The 23,351-nt window shown below is 46.6% G+C and overlaps 1 protein-coding gene across 2 annotated transcripts in view; it reads right to left on the bottom strand.

The window, feature by feature from the left end:
* Window positions 1–23,351, bottom strand: part of LOC119955008 (aldo-keto reductase family 1 member C23-like protein) — an 86,313-nt gene that overhangs the window by 8,106 nt on the left and 54,856 nt on the right. For both annotated transcript variants that reach the window (XM_038780805.1, XM_038780807.1), the window contains one exon: window positions 12,543–12,652. In XM_038780805.1, the coding sequence (XP_038636733.1) occupies window positions 12,543–12,652 (110 nt within the window). The remainder of the gene's footprint in view (window positions 1–12,542; window positions 12,653–23,351) is intronic.

Raw genomic sequence — 23,351 nt, 5'->3', positions numbered from 1 at the left:
GTTTGTTTCAAACACGAGCTTTCGGAGCACGGCTCCTTCTTCAGGTGAATGGAAAGGCTTGTTCCAGAAATGTTTATATAGACACAGTCAGAGATGCCCCGGAATGCGAGCACCTGCAGGCAATCAAATCATCAAAGATGCAGAGAGAGAGGTAACTCCAGGTTAAAGAGGTGTGAATTGTCCCAAGCCAGTTCAGTCGGTAGGCCTCTGCAAGTCCAGGCTTGTTGGTGGGGGCCGAATGTAATGCGACATGAATCCCAGATCCCGGTTGAGTCCGCATTCATGCGTGCGGAACTTAGCTATAAGTTTTTGCTCATAACGTCCAACGCCGGCATCTCCACATCAATAATACTCTCACAGTGGATGCCTGTGATCCCCTTTCTATTTCTGGAACTCTTTTCACCAGAGTGTGGGAGGCAATTTCAGTGAATATTGTTGATTCAGAGGTAGATAGATTCTTAACAAACAAATAGTCAAAGGTGGAATGTGGAGTTGAAGCCACAATCAGATCAGCCATGATCTTTTCAAATGATGCATTTGGCCTATTCCAAATGTGTACGTTCACATGTATCTAATGTTGGAAAATGAAAATAATCTCAATCATAATTGGCCCCGAACCAGGATGGAGTTCAGTAATTCAAACCAGGGGCGAAATTCTCCAACCCCACGCAGGGTCGGAGAATCGCCTGGGGGAGCCTAAAATCCCGCCCACGCAGGGTCGGAGATTCTCCGCCACCCGGGAAGTGGCGAGGGCAGGAATCTCGCCCCGCCGATCGGAGAGGCCCCTGCGGCGACTCTCCGGCCCGGATGGGCCGAAGTCCCGCCGCTGGGAGGCCTCTCCCGCCGCCGAGGTTTAAACCACCTCTGGAACGGCGGGCTCAGCGGCGCGAGCGGGCCCCTGGGGTGGCGGGGGGCAATCGGACCCCGGGGGGTGCCCCCACGGTGGCCTGGCCCGTGATCGGGGCCCCCCGCTCAGACTGCGGGCCAGTGCCCTGGCTGCACTCTTTCTCCTTCCGCGCCACCACGGCCTCCGCCATGGCGGAAGCGGAAGAGGACCGGCGAAAGCCTTTCGGCCAGCCCCGCTGCCGGGGGCGCCGGTTTTTTGCGCCAGTCTTCTGGTGCAAATCGCTCCGGCGCGGGGCTGGCCCCCAAAGGTGGGGAGAATTCCCCACCTTTGGGGAGGCGCGACCCCTGAGTTGTTGGCGCCACTCCCCTACTCCGGGACCCTCCGTCACGCCGGGTAGGGGAGAATGCCGCCACAGAATGCCTCAGTTAGGTTAAAAGCAAATTACTGGGGATCTGGAATCTGAAACAAAAACATAAAATACTGGACAATCTCAGCAGGTCTGACAGCATCTGTGGAGAGAGCAAGGAGCCGAATGTTTTGGGTATGACAGAGTCATCCAGACAATGTTAGCTCCATTCTCTCGGCACAGAAGATGTCACACCTGCTGAGATTGTCCAGTATTTTCCATTTTTGGCTCAGTCAGGATGCTGAAAGCTGATTGGAGATGGTATAATTTGTCAGTGTCAGGCTCTGACTGAAAACGTGCGCGGATCTCTCCACATGCACTGCCAAGCTTTTGTTACTACCTTTATTTACAAACCACAAGCAGCGAGTACGTTTCTTGTATTGACCAAATGACCACACAAGCAGTATGGTCGTTCAAAAGGCAGTTTATTATGAAACACAAGACCTATCTCTATGTGCAATGATACACGCGACTGCACATTAAACTACACCTATCAACTAAGATTGACTTTAGAATTTAGAACAGTACAGCACAGAACAGGCCCTTCGGCCCTTGATGTTGTGCCGAGCAATGATCACCCTACTCAAACTCACGTATCTACCCTATACCCGTAACTCAACAACTCCCCCTTAACCTTAATTTTTAGGACACTACGGGCAATTTAGCATGGCCAATCCACCTAACCCCGCACATCTTTGGACTGTGGGAGGAAACCGGAGCACCCGGAGGAAACCCACGCACACATGGGGAGGACGTGCAGACTCCGCACAGACAGTGACCCAGCCGGGAACTGAACCTGGGACCCTGGAGCTGTGAAGCATTTATGCTAACCACTATGCTACCATGCTGCCCCGCAGCATGGTTGACCAGCTCTGTGCAGGTAGATAAGGCCTTTATCAGAGTCCCCAAGTGTGTCAGCTGGAAATCGTCAGGTTCGTCTTGTCTGTCTCAGGTAGCGATCGCGGGTCTTGAACGTGGCTGGTTGTTATGCTGCAGTTGGTGTGGGCACAGGCTGATCCCAAAAGAGACCGATCCCTAGTGCGCAGGGCCTCTTATCCTTCTCATCTTTCGCTCCGTAACTCAGGATCCAATGGATCGATGGGGTCTTGATAACCCTGATCGATTCAGGCCAATTAGGGGCAGGTACCTCAATGGCTGGGCGGGTCCTAGTTACCATTGTCCCAAGTACGTATGTCTTTCCAAATAAGGTGAGTCTGCCACTGTTGCTGTTCCTTATTTGAGTCTATTGTCCAGGGGAAATCGGTGATTGACCTTTAACAGGTGCAAGTTTCAGTTTGGTCTGGTTTTCCCTTGCCCAACACACAGGGGATGTGTCCCAACTTGACCACAATTCCCATTATCCTTTGCGGGCGACCATTTTAGATGGCCACATTTTCAGACCCGATTTTCTTGATTTCTAACCAGCAAAATCAGTTCAATGGGCCAAACCTAATAGAGCTGGCAAGGCCAGCCCAACAGCGTCCTGATCAGAACTGACCTTAAACTCCCCCAGCACCAACCTCCCCCCCACAACCACCAAGGTATTGGGGGCTTTCCCCCAGCCGCACAAATCATCTGAGGCTCACACACCTCCCCCACCATTGCACCACTGTTCTCCCCCCCTTGCACCCCACTAACACTGCAGCAGTATCACATCTCCTCAATGTCTACTTCTCCCCCCGCCCACCAATGTTCGCGCTCTCAACGTGATTTTGCTGTTGGGAATCACGTTTCCTGACTTGTGCAGTATTTTGCCATTCTCATTGATGGCTAACGCGGGCTGAAAATTCCGCCCACTTAGTCATGAGATGCAATTCGAACAAAAAGTGTCATTTGGGACGGATCTCATGGGGTGATTCCCAGCAGATATTTGGGCGCAATCCATATCGGTATTCATCCCCACTTTGTAAAATGACTTAGACCAGGCCTTTGAGATTGGCCAATAAGAGTTCCCTGATTAGTGGCCCAATCAGGGAACCTCTTCTCTGTATATAACGGAGTGTCAGATCCTCTGCACTCCCAGTGTAGACAGCAAGCTGAGTGCACATGGTCGTATAGCTGTTGGTTTTGTTACCAAAAGGAATTCTGGTGAAGGGACATCTGCCTCCGTTGACTTATTATAGTGGCAATGAGGAAAACAGAATGACCCAAAGGAACCTGCTCATTATCAGCGGCTTATTGAGGGTAAGCCACTGACAGGCAAAATACCTTTATTTAGGAAGTCGGATTCTTTTGGCCCTGCAGTGGAAGGCTGGGCCCAATATGTAAAGCAGATAAAGTACTTTTTCAGAGCGAACGATATAGTTCCGGATGAAAAGCAACGGGTCATTCTGCTGACTGCGTGTGGGCCGGCAGCTTTTCCCATTATGTACAGTCTCACTTTTCCAGGGGCACCGGACACAAAATCTTTCCAGGAGTTGAGGGACTTAGTAAAAAAGTACTATGACCCTAAACCGCCTCTGATCCTGTGAAGGTATCAGTTTTACTCAGCATTCCGAGACACGGAGGAATCAGTCACTAATTTTTTAACAAGATTATGATTAGCAAAGGCTTGCACATTTGGCTTGATGTGAAATTAAATGACTCGGTTGGTGCACGGAATAAATAATTTAGCAATACAAAGACGTCTGTTTGTAAAGGTCGAGCTGGATTGCAACCAAGCATTGCAGCTGGCTTTGTCCTTGGGAAAAGCGGCGAATGGAACATATGAGTTACAGGGTACTCCGATCGAGGTAGACGCCCACACCAGTGAAATTGAGTTAAGGGACGACCTCTGGGCGATAGACAACTGCATAGACACCCTCAGGAACAACTCGAGGAACCCAGGACCAGTCACAGAACCGCTCCCAAGCAAGGGAAAATTAGGACCAGACAGACGGCAGACCCTGCAGCCTTTCACCCGGCTAGATGTTGTAGTTGTTGCCAGAGATCGGAGCCAGCGGGAGAAATAGAAGCCCAAAACCAACATTTTGGAGAAGGACACGTAGGTTGGAGTACAGGAGAATGTATACCCTGGCAGCCCAACCTATCTTCGACGAGGGACAACTAAATTGTGTAAAGATTGTTAAATCAAAACCCATTAAATTAACCATAAGGCTGAACGGACATCGAACAGTAATGGAGGTTGACACGAGAGCAGTTGTTATCAGTGATAGTAGAAACAGTATTTAATAAAATTCACACTGGACTCCAACCCTTATCCCTAACCAGGACCTCGGCAAAACTGAGGACATACACAGGGGAACCACTGAGAGAGTTGGGCACAACACATGTACCTGTGGCTTATGGAGAGCAGCTGGTTCGGCTGCCTTTAATGGTAGTGGAAGGTTTGGAACCGAGTTTATTGGGACAAAACTGGCTAAAAGAGATCCAGCTGGATCGGGTAAACATTTTCCAGCTGGAAAATAGTGGCCTGAGCAACGTCCTGTGCATATACCAAGAGGTTTTCCGAGAAGGGCTCGGAACAATAAAGAGAGCAAAGATGACATTACACGTAGATCCAGAGGCAGTCCCAAAATTCTACAAAGCCCGTTTGGGACTCATTAAAGAGTTGGTGCTCAATTGCGACACGTCCCCATATGGTGTTAGGGTAGTTGGGGCACACAGGAGGGCAAAATGGACAGGAACGGCCTATAGCGTTTGCCTCCAGGACGTTAGCAACAGCAGTGCTAAAGTATGCCCAAATTGAAAAAGAAGGACTGGCTGAGATCTTCGCGGTGAAGAAATTTCACCAGTACTTGTATGGGCGGAAATTCATGATAATCACAGACCATAAGCCATTGCTGGGCTTGCTGAAAGAAGACAAAACTTTAGGGCAGCACGGTAGCATAGTGGTTAGCACTATGGCTTCACAGCACCAGGGTCCCAGGTTCGATTGCCGCTTTGGTCATTGTGCATACTCCGTGGACATTCTACCCATGTCTTCATGGGTTTTCTCCGGGTGCTCCCGTTTCCTCCCACAGTCCAAAGATGTGGTTAGGTGGATTGGCCATGCTAAATTGCCCTTAGGTTAGATGGGGTTGCTGGGTTGCGGGGATAGGGTGCAAGTGTGGGCTTAAGTAGGGTGCTCTTTCCAAGTCGGTGCAGACTCGGTGAGCTGAACTGTAAATTCTATGATAAAGCGGTGCCACCAATAGCTTTGGTCCTGATACAATGCTGGGCAGTGTACCAGTATCAGTTGGAGCACTGGCTGGGAACCCGGGTGGCAAACGGCAATGGTAGGCTGCCATTACCGGACACGCCACCATTTGCACCCAGAGGAGAAGAAACGGTGATGACATTACATTTCCTAGACACCCTTCCGGTGGCTCCACAAAACATTAGTTTGTGGACACAACGGGACCCAGTTTTAACAAAAATAAAACAATGGTGCTAATAGGGGAGATGGAAAGAACAGTCCAGGTGGAATTCCACCCCTACTGGAGCAGGGAAGGGTAGGTCACTGTGGGAGACGGGATACTGCTATGGGGAGCACGAGTTCCAAGTCAAGGCAGTCGAGCCATACTGGCTGAACTACATCATGGACACCCTGGAGTCTCAAAATGAAGATGTTGGCTAGGAGCTACGTCTAGTGGCCGGGCCTGGACACATACATAGCGGTATTCATAGGTCAGTGCCAAGAATGGCAGCAAGAGCAGAAATTGCCACCAGTAGCCCAGCTGCACCCATGGGAATGGCCAGGGAGACCGTGGTCGCGACTCCATGTCGATTCTGCAGGCCCGTTCATGGGTTCAATCTTTTTTTATGATAGTAGACGCCCATTTGTAACGCTGGATATTACAAAATGAACTCCGCAAATTCAACAGCTACCATTGAAAAACTTTGCACCTCGTTTGCAATACGTGGTATCCCGGAGGTGCTTGTTTCAGATAATGGATCGGTTTTCACCAGCCAGGAGTTCATAAAATTCATGAAGTCAAACGGCATTTGGCATACCACCCGGCATCAAATGGGCTGGCAGAGAGAGCCATCCAGACCCTAAAGGTCGGGTTGAAATGGGCTGGCAGAGAGAGCCGTCCAGACCCTAAAGGTCGGGTTGAAATGGGCTGGCAGAGAGAGCCGTCCAGACCCTAAAGGTCGGGTTGAAATGGGCTGGCAGAGAGAGCCGTCCAGACCCTAAAGGTCGTGTTGAAATGGGCTGGCAGAGAGAGCCGTCGAGACCCTAAAGGTCGGGTTGAAATGGGCTGGCAGAGAGAGCCGTCCAGACCCTAAAGGTCGGGTTGAAATGGGCTGGCAGAGAGAGCCGTCCAGACCCTAAAGGTCGGGTTGAAATGGGCTGGCAGAGAGAGCCGTCCAGACCCTAAAGGTCGGGTTGAAATGGGCTGGCAGAGAGAGCCGTCCAGACCCTAAAGGTCGGGTTGAAATGGGCTGGCAGAGAGAGCCGTCCAGACCCTAAAGGTCGGGTTGAAATGGGCTGGCAGAGAGAGCCGTCCAGACCCTAAAGGTCGGGTTGAAATGGGCTGGCAGAGAGAGCCGTCCAGACCCTAAAGGTCGGGTTGAAATGGGCTGGCAGAGAGAGCCGTCCAGACCCCAAAGGTCGGGTTGAAATGGGCTGGCAGAGAGAGCCGTCCAGACCCTAAAGGTCGTGTTGAAATGGGCTGGCAGAGAGAGCCGTCCAGACCCTAAAGGTAGTGTTGAAATGGGCTGGCAGAGAGAGCCGTCCAGACCCTAGAGGTCGTGTTGAAATGGGCTGGCAGAGAGCCGTCCAGACCCTAACGGTCGGGTTCAAAAAAGTCAGCAGCATGAGTAGACATTAAACTATCGCGTTGGCTATTCGACTATAAGACAACCCCACACGCCTCAGCGGGTATAGCACCGGTAGAGCTACTAATGGGCAGACGACTCCGAACCAGGCTGAGTTTACTATTCCCAAATTTTGGGGGAAGAGTAGAAAAACGGCAAGATGCCCAATGCAGGGGCCACGACAACACTTGCCGAGAAAGACAGTTCAAGACGGGTGAAAAAGTATGGGTCCGAAATTATGCAAATGGACCCACATGGGTAGCAGAAACAGTCAAGGCCTGTGCGGGAGAACATGTCGTAAAAAAGCACCCGGATCAGGTGCAGGCCGCAGATTCATTTCCTGCCCCCAAAGCTGACTCACACCAGCATACCCAGGACCGTGGAGAATCCACCCCAACAGACTATTCACACCCCTCCGGCACCACTGGTGAGGACATCGGACTCTGATATGGACTGTCCGCCTGCCACCGGAGGAAGGGGGCGAAATACTCTCATCGGAAAGGACGGGTGCCTAGACGTTATGCCCTCCTACTTCAGAGGGTGAAGTGGAAGGTCCGGACCCGGTGCGAAACGAAAAGAGAGACCCATGAGTCACGAGGACCACGGAAGCTCCGCTGACTTTGCGGGGTGCAAGGGGGGGGGGGGTAATGACTTAGACCAGGCCTTTGAAATTGGCCAATTGGAATAAGAGTTCCCTGATTAGTGGCCCAATCAGGTAACACCTTTCTCTGTATATAACAGGGAGTGTGAGAACCTCTGCATTCCTTTTTGAGCGTGAAGTTGACAAAAATAACTTTGAACTGGTAGTTGAAAAATTTGATCATTATTGTGAAAGAGATGAAAGGCTCAGCAAAAGACTGCAAAAGCAACAAAAAATGATGCATGAAGATTCAATTAAAATATGAAATGCAAGGAAACAATTTAAAATAGAAGTGCCAAAATGTTAAATCGAGTAGAATTTTTTTCCCTCTGTTGAAGCTATGGCGGTTAAAAATTCATCGCGCTGAAAAAGACTAATGTGGCCAACCGTACCAGAAAAAAACCACACGATTCGTATTCTGAACGTTCTGCGCATTGGCAGCACCTGTGCGCACATGCGCACTTAGAAAAAAGATGCAAACCGGAAAAATACCGTTCTGTGCATGCACGAGAAGCTGTGCATGCGCTCATGAAAAAAAAACGCAATCCAGAGGCTCGATTTGCGCATGCGCAATGCATGTTTGAGCATGACATCGTGGCAGTGTATTTATATGGCTGTAATGATATGTATAATGCCAGTACAGTAAAGGGTTGATATTTGAATATGTGTAAATCAAACACGAGAGGGCTTTACTAATTCACTGTATATAAGTCAGCATCTCTAGGAATTCTGGGAGTAGCTGAGAGGGGAAGCCGAAGAGAACATGGAGAAAGCAGAGTGAAAGTTGAATAGAGATACTTAGCACGAGAACATACAGTGCAGAAGGAGGGTCATTCGATCTATCGGGTCTGCACCAATCCACATAAGCCCTCGCTTCCACCCTATCCCCGTACCCCAATAACCTCTCCTAACCTTTTTAGACACTAAGGGCAATTTATCATGGCCAATCCACCTAACCTGCACGTCTTTGGACTGTGGGAAGAAACCAGGGCACCCAGAGGAAACCCACACAGACACGGGGAGAATGTGCAGACTCCTCACAGACAGTGACCCAAGCCGGGAATTGAACCTGGAGCTATGAAGCAACTGTGTTAAGTCTTTGGGATGTGTAAAGGAACAGTTTGCAGGATTGGGTAGTGTTGTATTATTTTCGGGGTTATCTTTGATGTAAGGGGTGTTAAGAGATCCAATGTCTATTTTAAAAGGTTAAGTTAAGTTCATGGAATAAACATTGTTTTGTTTTAAAAACCACGTGTCCATAATTGTAATACCACACCTGGGGAACAAGCCCTGTGCTTCAAAAGCAACAATCCATTAAGGGGGGAGTTGGTTGGACTCAATGATACATTTTGGAGTTCTGAAAACACCTCTCCCATAACAAGAGAAAGTGGGAAATATTTATACTGTGGAGTGAGAATGAAAGATGAGTCATAACCACAGAAACCCAGTGAAAACGGGTGCTAATGGCCACAGAAACCAAAGGGCAGTCCCCAGAGAGGACAAAATATGTGAAAGGTCAAACAGCAGGGAAACTAACATCAGAGGGTGAACTGTAGATGTGGGGGAAGGAGAACCAAAGAGGAGACAGGTGAAGGATAGGTGGATAAGATTGGGGAGGGGGGAAATTAAATGTATATTAAGAAAGAAAGAAATGGTAAAAGACAGTTAAAATGAAATGAAAACAAATGGGTCGAGGTGGGGTAGAGCTGATCATCTGAAGTTGTTGAATTCAATGTTCAGGCCGGAAGGATGTACCGTCCTTAACGGGAAGATGAGATGTTGTTCCTCCAGTTTGCGTTGCTCTTCACTGGAACATTGCAGCAGGCCAAGAACAGACATGTGGGCATGGGAGCAGGGTTTTTTTGTTAAGATGGCAAGCAACAGGAAGGTCAGGGTCCTGAATGCGCACAGACCGAAGATGCTCAGCAAAGCAATCACCCAGTCTGCGTTTGGTCTCTCCGATATAGAGACCACATTGGGAGCAGCGATGCAGCAGACCAAATTGGAAGAGATGCAAGCAGCGTTTCACTTGCATCTCTTCCAATTTGGTCTACTGCATCGCTGCTCCCAATGTGGTCTCCTCTGGCGCCGGAGAATTGGCAGGGGCGGGAATTGCGCCACGCTAGTCGGCGGCTGCTCGCAGAGGTCCGCCCGGCAATTCTCCAACCTGCGATGGGCTGAAGTCCCGCTCGTTCTGTGCCTGTCCCGCCGGCGTAAATTGGACTAGGTCCCTTACCATCGGGACCTGGCGGCACGGGCGGGATCCGGGGGGAGGGGGGGGGCTGTGTGCGGGCGATCTGGCCCTGGAGGGGTGTCCCCACGGTGGCCTGGCCCACGATCGGTGGGCGGGCCCGTGCCGTGGGGCACTGTTTTCCTATGCGCCGGCCGCTGTGGTCCTCTGCGATGGCCGACGCGTAGGTGAACCCCCCTGCGCATGCACGAGGATAACGTCAGCAGCCACTGATGCTCTCGCACGTGCGCGGACCCATGCTGGCCGGCGGAGTCCCTTCGGTCCTGGCCGGCGGGTCGCCAACCACTCCGGGGTGGGGCTAGCCATGAAAGGTGGAGAGGATTCCGTACCTTTGGGGCGGCCCGCGCCGGAGTGGTTCGCGCCACTCCTTCCCACTGGGACCTCCTGCCGCGCTGAGTATGGGAGAATCGCGCCCCTTATCTTTGGTGAACACTGGTGCAAAGTACTCATTAAGTACCTCATCCATTACCTCTTGCACAACACATAGATTCCTTCCCACTGTCCTTAAATGGTCCAATCCTTTGTCTGGCCACCCTCTTTCTTTTTACATATGAATGTAAAGCTTTGGGATTCACCTTAATCCTACTTGCCAAGGACTTTTCATGACCCATCCTAACCCTCCTAATTTCCCGCTTAAGTACCTTTCTCCTTTCTTTATACTCAAGGGTTTTGACTGTCCCCACCCTTCTCGACCATACAAAAGCCTCCTTACAAAGAACAAAGAAAAGTACTGCACAGGAACAGGCCTTTCGGTCCTCCATGCCCGTGCCGACCATGCTGCGCGACTCAACTACAATCTTCTCCAGTTCCTGGGCCCGTACCCCTCTATTCCCATCCTATTCATGTATTTGTCAAGATGCCCCTTAAATGTCACGATTGTCCCTGCTTCCACCACCTCCACCGGCAGCGAGTTCCAGGCACCCACTACCCTCTGTGTAAAAAAAAAAACTTGCCTCGCACATCTCCTCTAAACCTTACCCATCACATCTTAAACCTATGCCCCCTCTACCCTGGGGAAAAGCCTCAGACTATCCACTCTGTCTACACACCTCATCATTTTGTAGACCTCTATCAGGTCGCCCCTCAATCTCAGTCGTTCCAGTGAGAACAAACCAAGTTTATTCAACCGCTCCTCATAGCTAATTCCCTCCATACCAGGCAGCATCCTGGTAAATCTCTTCTGCACCCTCTCTAAAGCCTCCACATACTTCTGGTAGTGTGGTGACCAGAATTGAACACTATACTCCGTGTGGTCTAACTAAGGTTCTATACAGCTGCAACATGACTTGCCCATTCTTATACTCAATGCCCCAGCCAATGAAGGCAAGCATGCCGTATGCCTTCTCCACCTGTGTTGCCCCTTTCAGTGCACCCGAACACCTGGATCGTTCTGACTTTCAATACTCTAGAGGGTTCTACCATTCACTGTACATTCCCTACCTGCATTAGACCTTCCAAAATTCATTAGCTCACATTTGTCCGGATTAAACTCCATCTGCCATCTCTCCGCCCAAGTCTCCAAACAATCTAAATCCTGCTGTATCCTCTGACAGTCCTCATCGCTATCCGCAATTCCACCAACCTTTGTGTCGTCTGCAAACTTGCTAATCAGACCAGTTACATTTTCCTCAAAATCATTTATATATATACAAATTTATATATATCCTTTTTTAGGAGGTTCACAATATCCCTCGTTATCCAAGGCTCCCTAAACTTCCCCTATTTATCCTTCTTTTTCACAGGAATGTGACTTTCCTGAATCTTAATTAACTGTCACTTGAAAGACATGGCCGATGTTGATTTACCCTTCAGCAGCCGCACCCAATCCAAATTCTTCAATTTCTATCTAATGTTATCGTCATTTTCCTTTTCCCAGTTTAGCACTGGGGTTACCCTCATCCCTATCCAAAAGCACCCCAAAACATATGTAATTGTGGTCACTACTCCCAAAATGTTCTCCTACTGAAATTTCAATCACCTGTCCAGGCTCATTCTCCAATACCACGTCCAGTACTGCCCCATCCCTTGTTGGACTATCTACATATTGCATCAAGAAGCCTTCCTAGATACACCTCACAAACTCTGCCCCATCCACCGAAGCCAGTGGACAAGCTTGGGGAAAGATATGCTTAATCAAATTCTGGTCACCACGCTTTAAGATGGATATGAGGCTTCTTGAGAGGGTACGGAAGAGATTTACCAGAATGGTTTGAGGAATGGGAGGATTTTAGCTTCAAGGTTAGAGTTGGAGAAGTTGGTGTTGCTCTCCTCTGAGTGAAGGACTGGGGTGAGCACAGCAAGAAGTCTTACAACACCAGGTTAAAGTCCAACAGGTTTGATTCAAACACGAGCTTTCGGAGCGCGGCTCCTTCCTCAGGTGAATGAGGTTCACCTGAGGAAGGAGCTGCGCTCCGAAAGCTCGTGTTTGAATCAAACCTGTTGGACTTTAACCTGGTGTTGTAAGACTTCTTACTGAGTGAAGGAGATTGAGAGGAGAGTTGATAGAGATGGGAAAGGGTGAGGGGACACATTTAAGGCTTCGAGCAAGAGATTCTTCCATTCCAAGTCTCCAGCTCCCCACACCCAACGAGAATCTGCAGTGAAATAATTCAGAATGCTTGGAATTGAGTTTCTCCTTGCAGCTTGATGAACTTACCACTTTGGGTCTTTTGATGTTCCCAAGGGACTGTAGCATACGACAACAATATTTTTGGAATTACAATATTTCAGCATTTTGTTCTGGTTCAAATATGGGTGACATTCAACCTGCAAAAAAGTCAAAGGCCAGAATGGGTTTCGACTGCAACACGAGGAGAAATGTGACAAAACCTCATCATGTCTGCATCAAAATATTTCAGACATGCCCAGTGAACTATCCTGGAGCACAGCGAGAATGCCTCTTGTAAGAGCAGGGGTTGGTACATCGAGGTGGGTGCTGTTAGCTAATGCAGGAACTCAGGCCAGAACAACAGAAGAATTCATTAACTGGTATTTTGGGATCTTGCACATCCACCTGAACAGGTAGAGGGAGGCTCAGTTAAACAGTCAGCACCCTCAGAGGTACTGCACACCCCTTTGTCTCACACTCTTTGGTTTCTAATCTGGGCAGAGAGAAATAGAGTTACATGTTTCAGGATAAGATTCCAAGGTTTTGGAATCTGTTGAAAGGTTCATCTGAAACCTGAGATGCGATTGAGCAGAAAGATTTTAGTGCCATTTTGGGAACGATTGGCGGGGTGTTTCTTGACAGCCGCTTTGGCGAGACCGTGGCCAAATGTAATGGCATTCAGTGCCAGAAATGAGCCCCTACCAGCTCCTCACCATTATAAGCTTTCTCGCCATCTGATACGCTGGACGCGCAGCTGAGCGTCTCGCCGCTAACAAGGGCTAGCTGCTTTTAAGCGTTCCTTCAACACTCACCCCAGTAAACACTCAGTTTGGTAGCACATGACCTGCTCTTCACTTAAAGCTAACCAGGCCAAGCTTCCCGATGCTGTGGATGAGAGGCAGGATTTCCTGTTCCAACTTTGAGGGAGTTGGAGGACTAGCAGCAGGGTCACCAATGCCGCCTGAGAGGTAGTGGCAGCAGCTGTCAGTTTGGGCAGCATGACCAGGAGGACCGCCGTCCAATGTCGGAAGAAGAGCAACAACCTCCACTGAGCTGCAAAGGCAAGTTGCCAACTCTATCCTGGCATCAGCTCCACCTGCCATCTCTCAAATTTCCAACTCCCACACCCCAAAATCACTGGCTGACAGCTCGCACCCTCCCCAGATCTGATCTTCCTGTTTGCTCCTCAGAACCCTCTGCCACCAAACCAGTACAAGCCCATCATGTCCCAGTGCGGTGCCCACACATGCTACCTGCTATAGACCCTCCGTGACACATCAGCGTGCGATTCACATTGCCCGCTCTTTGTCCCAGCAGGAGAAGATAGCCCATAATAAGCAGGAAAGGGCCAAGACTGGGGAGGAGTGCCTGACATTCGAGTCCCCACGCCGTATGAGGAACGGGCCATGGAGATCGCGAGGTTGACCTAGGAGAGAGCAGTCACTGACAGCGAGGTTGACCTGCGCTGCAGAGATGAGGATCCACTGCCTCTTCACCCAAATGACCCGCCTCAAGTGAGTCTTCATGTCAGACACAATGACCCTTCCCTCCCTATAACCAAATGTCCATCGTCTCACAGGATGTTTATCTGATGGGGATGGGCCATCCGGAGTCGGTCTCTACCGTGTCATCGAAGAGAACACCTCGGAGATGAGCACATTGAGGCGTCACAGCTATCACCCCTACCGTCCACCAGTTCAGAGACACACACTTTGGTAGGAGACATTAGGGGACAGGCTTCTGCAGCACAATCTGGTGAGCACCACACAGTTGCTGACGCACATCAAGTGGACACAGAAACATACAAGGGAGACAGCAGTCAGAGGTCTGTTGGAGCCCAGGACTCAACCGCGTCATAGATACATTGAAGATAGGAGCAGGAGGAGGCCTTTTGGCCCATCGAGCCTGCTCCGCCATTTAGCATGATCATGGCTGATCATCCAACTCAATAGCCTAATCCTGCTTTCTCCCCATTGCCTTTGATCACATTCGCCCCAAGTGCTATACCTAGCCGCCTCATAATCAATCATAACCTAGTCAATCTCGCCTCATATGACAGTCCTGCCATCCCTGGAATCAGTCTGGTAGACTTTCGCTGCACTCCCTCAAGAGCAAGAACATCCTTCCTCCGAAAAGGAGACCAAAACTGCAATATTCTAGGTGTGGCCTCACCAAGGCCCTGTATAATTGCAGCAAAACATCCCTGCTTCAGTACTCAAAACCTCTCGCAATGAAGACAAACATACCATGAGCCTTCATTATCGCCTGTTGCACCTGCATACTTAGCTTCAGCGACTGGTGCACAAGGACACCCAGGTCCGGCTGCACACTCCCCTCTCTCAATTTACAACCATTCCGGTAGTAATCTCCCATCCTGTTTTTGCTTCGAAACCTCACACTTATTAAAATTATACTACATCTGCCATTGATTTTCCCACTCACCCAACATGTCCAGATCATGCTTTCGGATCTGTGCATCCTCGTCACAGTTCGCCCTCCCATCTAATTTGGTACCATCTGCAAACTTTGTGATGTTATACTTTGTTCCCTAGAGTTGGTGCCCTGTGGCACTCCACTGCCTGCCAATTTGAAAAGGACCCATTAATCCCTACTCTTTGTTTCCTCTCTGCCAACCAGTTTTCTATCCATCTTAATACACTTCCCCCAGTCCCATGCGCTTTATTCTTGCACAAGAATCTCTTATGCAGGACTTCGTCAAACGCCTGCTGAAAGTCCAAATATACCACATCGACTAGCTCCCCATTGTCAACTGTCCACTGTTTCCTTAAGCACATTCTCAGGCCCTGAGGATTTATCCGTCTTCAATCCTATCAATTTCCCCAGCATAATTTCTCTACTAATATTGATCTCCCTCAGTTCTTCCCTCTCACTAAACCTTTCATTCACCAACATTTCTAGTATCTAATTTGTGTCCTCTTTCGTGAAGGCAGAACCAAAGTATGTATTCAATTGCTCAGCCATTTCTTTGTCCCTTATTGTGCATTCCCCTGTTTCTGTTTACAGGAGTCTTTACCAATCTCTTTCCCTTCCCATATCTATAGAAACTCTTAGTGTCAGTCTTTCTGTTCTCTACAAGCTTACTTTCGTACTGTACTTTCTTTCCCCTTCTTAAGCAATCCCTTGGAGCTTCTTCCAAGTCAGATAGAGAGTCTCTGGACAAGGTCATCCCTGTGCTGATGCAGATGATGGCAATGGATGGATTTGTTTATTGTCATGTATTATGTTTATTACATAGAATATAGAACACCCGTCATTCCGGTGTGCTCCATGTGCCTATCCAAAAACCGCTTGAAAGTTCCTGAAGTGTCCGACTCCACTATCACAGCAGGCAGTCCATTCCACACTCTAACCAGTCTGAGTAAAGAACCCACCTCGGACATCCCTCCTATATTTCCCACCCTGAACCTTATAGTTATGCCCCCTTGTAACAGCTACATCCACCAGAGGAAACAGTCTCTGAACGTCCACTCTATCTATCCCCCTCATCATCTTATAAACCTCTATTAAGTCGCGTCTCATCCTCCTCCGTTCCAAAGAGAAAAGCCTTAGCTCCCTCAATTTTCCCGCATAAGACCTATCCTACAAACCAGGCAGCATCCTGGTAAATCTCCTTTGTACCCTTTCCAATGCTTCCACATCCTTCCTGTAGTGAGGTGACCAGAACTGCACACAATATTCCAAGTGTGTCTCACCAGGGTCATGTACAGTTTCAGTATAACCCTACGGCTCTTAAACACAAGCTCCCTGTTAATAAACGCTAACACACAATAGGCCTTCTTCACGGCTCTATCCACTTGAGTGGCAACCTTCAGAGATCTGTGGACATGAACCCCAAGATCTCTGTTCCTCCACATTCCTCAGAACCCTGCCGTTGACCCTGTAATCCGCATTCAAATTTTTCCTTCTAAAATGAATCACCTCGCACTTATCAGGGTTAAACTCCATCTGCCATTTTTCATCCCAGCTCTGCATCCTATCAATGTCTCTTTGCAGCCTACAACAGCCCTCCACCTCATCCACGACTCCACCAATCTTGGTGTCATCAGCAAATTTCCTCACTCACTCTTCAGCCCCCTCCTCCAAGTCATTGATAAAAATCACAAATAGCAGAGGACCCAGCACTGATCCCTGTGGTACACCGCTGGTAACTGGTCTCTCGTCTGAAAATTTTCCATCCACCACCACCCTCTGTCTTCTATGTGATAGCCAGTTACTTATCCAATTGGCCAAATTTCCCTCTATCCCACAGCTCCTTACTTTCTTCATGAGCCGACCATGGGGAACTTTACCAAACGCCTTACTAAAATCCATGTACACGACATCAACTGCTCTACCTTCATCTACACACTTAGTTACCTCCTCAAAGAATTCAATCAAATTTGTGAGGCAAGATTTACCCTTCATGAATCAGTGTTGACTATCACTGGACCGAGGTACAGTGAAAAGTATTGTTCTGCGTGCCGCTCAGGCAGATCATTCCACACATGAAAAGAAAATACATAATAGGACAAACATAATACACTATGTAAATACGTAGACACAGGCATCAGGTGAAGCTTACAGAGTGTAAGATCACAAGACATATGAGCACAATTGGGCCACTCGGCTCATCGAGTCTGCTCCACTATTCAATCATTGCCGATATTTTTCTCATCCCCATTCTCCTGTCTTCTCTCCATAACCCCTGATCCCCTTATTAATCAAGAACCTATCTATCTCTGTCTTAAAGACACTCAGTGATTTGGCCTCCACAACCTTCTGCGGCAAAGAGATCCACAGATTCACCACCCTCTGGCTGAAGAAATTCCTCCTTGTCTCTTTTTAAAGGATCGTTGCTTTCATCTGAGATTGTTCTAGTTTTTCCTACAAGTGGAAACATCATCTCCATTTCCACACTAACCAGGCCTCACAGAATCCAGTAAGTTTCAATAAGATCCCTCCTCATCCTTCTAAACTCCAACAAGTACAGACCCAGAGTCCTCAACTGCTCCTCAAACGACAACCTGTTCATTCCAGGGATTATTCTTGTGAACCTCCTCTGTCCAGCACATCCTTCCCCAGATACAGGACACAAAACTGCTCCCAATACTCCAAATGGGGACTGACCAGAGCCTTATACAACCTCAGAAGTACACCCCTGGTCTTGTATTCTCACCCTCTTGACATGAATGTTAACATTGCATTTTCCTTTCCAACTGCCGACTGAACCTTCACGTTAACCTTAAGGAAATCGTGAACAGGGACTCCTAATTTCTTAGAATGAAGCCTGTCATGCGAGAGTACCTTTAAGAAATGGATGTTTAAGCAATGTACCTTTAAGAAATAAGAACATAAGAACATAAGAACTAGGAGCAGGAGTAGGCCATCTGGCCCCTCGAGCCTGCTCCGCCATTCAATTAGATCATGGCTGATCTTTTGTGGACTCAGCTCCACTTTCCGGCCCGAACACCATAACCCTTAATCCCTTTATTCTTCAAAAAACTATCTATCTTTACCTTAAAAACATGTAATGAAGGAGCCTCAACTGCTTCACTGGGCAAGGAATTCCATAGATTCACAACCCTTTGGGTGAAGAAGTTCCTCCTAAACTCAGTCCTAAATCTACTTCCCCTTATTTTGAGGCTATGCCCCCTAGTTCTGCTGTCTGGAGCAGCTCATATTACTGAAGTGATGTCAGAGGGGGGAGCTGAGCTGAGATCACATCTGCTTTTTGTGAGTTTTTAGTTTTAGTTTTTAAGGAAAAGAGCTTGGGTGTGTGTGCTTGCAGTGAGCTGGATCTGCTGTGATCTTTGCCAGGAAAGACTATCTCTGAATCATTTGGGTGATTTAAACTCATAATAGTAATGTCTTTAACCTGATGTGTTTCTGTTTAAAGGTCTTTTGAAGGTTTGAAGGAACATTTTGAGGGATTATTTAGTGTTGTATTATTTTCACGGTCATCTTTGAAGTAAGGGGTGTTGAAGGATCCAATGTTTATTTAAAAAGGTTAAGTTGAATTTATGGAATAAACATTGTTTTGTGTTTAAAAACCCACGTGTCCATAATTGTAATACCATACCTGGATACCAAGCCGTGTGCTTCAAAAGCAACAATACATTAAAGGGAGAGGTTGGTCGAACTCCATGATACATTTTGGGGTTCGGAAAACGCCGCTCCCATAACAATTAGGTGTTCGTCCGGGATCAAAGTCTATCTATTGAATTGGCTTTTGTGAACTTAAAGACAGTGAAGGATTGTTGTTTTTCCGATGTGGTAGTTTAGTTTAAGTGGGGAGTGTGTTGTGAACAATGGCTCTTTCAGAGGCTCAGAAGTTTTGGGGGGTGGAGAATGTCACACGCAGTACCTTACGGACAGATATGAAAAGCAGGCTGTTAGATTTGGCAAAAACATTGCAGTTAACATTACCTGACAAAATGCGAAAAGATGAGGTAATTATGGCGGTGGTTAAGCATTTAAAATTGCCTGAGATAGAGTCTGACTCATTGGAAATGGCAAAAATTCAGTTGCAAATTAAACAAATGGAACATGAGAAATAATTAAAGCGGCTTGAATACGAAAGAGAGAAAGAGAGAGGAAAAAGAAAGAGAGAGAGAGAGAGAGAGTGGAAAAAGTAAAGGAGAGAGAAGAAAGGAGAAAAGAAAGAATTGCCCTTGCAGAACAAAAAGAAAAAGAAAGGGAGATACAGATCAGGGAAAAAGATAAAGAAAGGGAGTTTGAACTTCAGAAAATGGCCATGAAACATGAAAGTCAATTAAAATTGGCAGACATAAAGGGAAACGTACAGTTAGATGATAGTGATGAGGATAGTGAGAAAGAGCGTCATAGTTGAAGGCTTGATGGGAATCTATGTAAATATGTCCAAACATTGCCAAAGTTTGACGAGAAGGAAGTGGAGCCTTTTTCATTTCATTTGAGAAGGTAGCTAAACAAATGAAATTGCCACAGGACATGTGGGTGTTACTGATTCAAACAAAGCTGGTAGGTAGAGCTTGTGAAGTGTCAGCATCACTACCGGAGGAGGTATCTGGAATGTATGAGATGAAGAAATCTCTTGAGCTAGTGCCTGAAGCTTACAGACAAAGGTTTAGAAATTTAAGGAAAGAATTTGGTCAAACATACATGGAGTTTTAAAGGCTCAAACAGAGTAATTTTGATAGGTGGATAAGGGCTTTGAAAATAGATCAAACGTATGAAGCTCTCAGAGAAATTATACTTTTGGAGTTTAAAAATTCAATTCCTGATTTAGTGAGAACTCATGTGGAAGAACAGAGGGTTAAAACTGCAAGATTAGCAGCAGAAATAGCAGATGATTATGAATTAGTTCATAAATCAAAGCTTAGTTTCCAACATCAGTTTCAGCCTGTGAGGGATAGAAACTGGGGACATGAGAAATACTCGGTAAAAGTAAAGGTGATATAATGGGAGATAATAAAGAGAGTGTACCTCAGATTAAAAAAGATATCCAGGAGGGTGGAAAAGAGATGAAAAGTTTTGAATGTTTTCACTGTAATAAACTAGGCCATGTAATGTCACAGTGTTGGTGTTTGAAGAAAAGTACTGGGAACTGTACTGGAAACAGGATAAAACAGTGGGATTTGTTGGAGTGGTAAAGGAAAGCACAAGGGAAGTGAAGGAGGTACAAACGATTGTACAGCCTGTTCAAGAAGTAATTGTTAAGTAGCTGCCAGATGTCTTTAATTAATTTACTTGTGTGGGTAATGTTTACTCATGTGTATCAGGAGGAGCAGGTAAAGAAGTCACAATTTTAAGAGATACAGGGGCTAGTCAATCTTTAATGGTAAGAGATGAGGAATTATGTAGTTTGGGAAGAATGTTGCTAGAAAAGCTGGTGATATGTGGAATTGAGGCGGAGAGACGTGGCATTCCATTATATAAGGTACGGTTGGAAAGTCCAGTGAAGAGTGGTGAAGTGGTAGTATAAAGAACAAAGAAAGAACAAGAACAAAGAAAATTACAGCACAGGGACAGGCCCTTCGGCCCTCTCAGCCTGCGCCGATCCGGTAGTAGGAGTAATAGAGAAACTATCTTGTCCAGTTTATCTTGGGTAATGATATCGCTGGATCGCAGGTGGGAGTGATGCCTACTGTGGTTGATAAGCCAGTGGGAAAAGCAGACAACTGAACTGTTGAAGGACGAGTATCCTGGGATTTTTCAGGATTGTGTAGTTACCCGGTCGCAAAGTCACAGGTTAAGACAAGAAATGAAATGAAAATTGCTTATTGTCACGAGTAGGCTTCAATTAAGTTACTGTGAAAAGCCCCTAGTCACCACATTCTGGCGCCTGTCCGTGGAGGCTGGTACGGGAATCGAACCGTGCTGCTGGCCTGCTTGGTCTGCTTTAAATCAGAGTAAAACTGAAGTGCAATTAACAGAAACGATTTTTGATCAGATGGTTGAAAAAGAACAAGAACAGGTGGACGGTGAGGTGGATATTTTTAGTTCAGGAAAATTGTGCGGAGTTACAACAGAAAGATGTAGAAATAAAACGGATATATCAGAAAGCATATACGGAAGAGGAATCTGAGATTATACCAGAGTGTTATTACCGTAAAAGTGATGTCTTGATGAGAAAATGGAGACCTGTACATAGGCAGGCGGATGAAAAGTGGGCAGAAGTTCATCAAGTAGTACTGCCGGTAGGGTATAGAAAGGAGGTGTTGCGAATTGCACATTAGGTACCAGTGGGAGGTCATTTGGGAATCAGGAAAACTCAAGCTAAAATCCAGAAACATTTTTATTGGCCTGGACTACATAAACATGTAGTTAAATTTTGTCAATCATATCACACATGTCAAATGATAGGGAAACCTCAAGCAGCGCCCTTCATACTCATTCCAGCATTTGAGGAACCTTTTACGAGGATCCAAATTGATTGTGTAGGACCACTTCCTAAAACAAAAAGTGGGAATCAATATTTTTTGACTATAATGGATGTGTCTACCAGGTTTCCAGAGGCCATTCCAGTACGTATTATTAAGCTAAAAGGATTGTGGAGGAGTTACTTAAATTCTTTACTCGATATGGACTATCCACAGAAATTCAATCGGATCAAGGATCAAATTTTACTTCAAAGTTATTCAAATAAGTTATGGATAGTTTAGGAATAAAACAATTTAAATCAACTGCGTATCATCCAGAATCGCAGGGAGCGTTAGAAAGGTGGCATCAGACATTAAAGACAATGTTGAGGGTGTATTGTCAAGATTATCCAGAGGATTGGGATAAAGGAATTCCATTCGTATTGTTTGCAATTAGGAATACACCTAATGAGTCTACCAAATTTTGTCCTTTTGAACTAATTTTTGGTTATGAGGTAAGAGGACCACTTAAATTGATTAAGGAAAAATTGGTGGGTGAGAAATCGGACATTACACTATTGGATTACATGTCAAATTTTAGGGAACGATTAAATAGAGCAGGTGAATTGGCAAGACAACATTTGAAAATTGGACAAAACGTGATGAAATGGGTAGCGGACAAGAAATCCAAAGTTCGTAGTTTTGCCAGTGGGGATAAAGTTTTAGTGTTGTTACCAGTGGTAGGTGAGCCTTTAAAAGTTAGGTTTTGTGGACCGTATCAGATTGTAAGGAAATTAAGTGAAGTGAATTATGTGGTAAAAATGCCATATAGAAGGAAGACTCACCGAGTGTGTCATGTGAATATGCTTAAAAGGTACTTTGAAAGGGAAGGAGAGAAAAAGGAAGTTTTAATGATTCTAACTCAAAGTGACAAACCAAATCCAGATGACTGAATTTGACATACCTCAAATTAAATTGGAAAATGAGGTTGTTCTTAAAAATTGGGATGAATTGTTAAGTTGCCTTCCAGTGGAAAAACGAACTGACCTGAAAGAGTTATTGATATCACATGGGCAAGTTTGTAGAGATAAATTGGGAAGTACTAAAATGGCTATACATGATGAAGATGTGTGAAATGCTGTTCCTATCAAACAACATCCATATAGACTTGATCCTTTAAAATTGGCACAGGTTAACAGAGAGATTGAGAGTATGCTTATAAATGGCATAATTGAAGTGGGTTGCAGCCAATGGAACTCACCCATCGTGATGGTACCTAAACCAGATAGTACCCAACGGTTGTGTGTGGACTATCGAAAGGTGAATGCAGTTACAAGAACGCACTCGTACCCTATCCCACGTTTGAAGGATTGCATTGAGCAAGTAGGACAATCTGCTTTTATTTCCAACTTCCAGACGTGGAAAGAACATTTAAAACATTGTATGGAGTTCTTCGATCGACTTCAGGAGGCGGGTTTGGTGATGAACCTCGCTGAAAGTGAATTTGGAGAAGCCCGAATCATTTTCCTTGCGGAGTTTCCGATACCCTCAAGATGAAGGGAAATAATACGATTTCTTAGCATGAATGGGTTTGATCGAACCTGTGTGCAAACGTTGTGTGGCGTGATTACTCCACTGATGGACTTGCTAAAGAAACGTCAAAAATTTCAATGGACAGCGGACTTTCAAAAGGCATGTGACTGCCTGAAAGCTGTGATAACCGATGCTCCTGTACTGGAGAATTGCAAGGGACTCTGTGATCAGATTGAACTGAAGTATCTAACTTTAAAGTGAAATGCCAAGGCATAGAGGAATGGATGGATCGTGCATTGACTTTCTTGTTCAAAGAGACTGTCAATCCAGAAGGATTTTGGTTGGAGGAAGAAGAACGGGAAAGATGGACTTTATTAGTATGCCTGTTTGCGTGTGTTGTTTTTTTTTGTGAAACAAAAAAGTATATTTACAGTGTACATTTCTTTGTGGATGGTGCAAAAGTGAAAAATGAAACCATCTTGAA

This window comes from Scyliorhinus canicula, chromosome 20 (genome assembly GCF_902713615.1).
Source record: "Scyliorhinus canicula chromosome 20, sScyCan1.1, whole genome shotgun sequence".
Lineage (NCBI taxonomy): Eukaryota > Metazoa > Chordata > Chondrichthyes > Carcharhiniformes > Scyliorhinidae > Scyliorhinus > Scyliorhinus canicula.
This window is presented reverse-complemented; position numbering and strand designations above follow the sequence as displayed.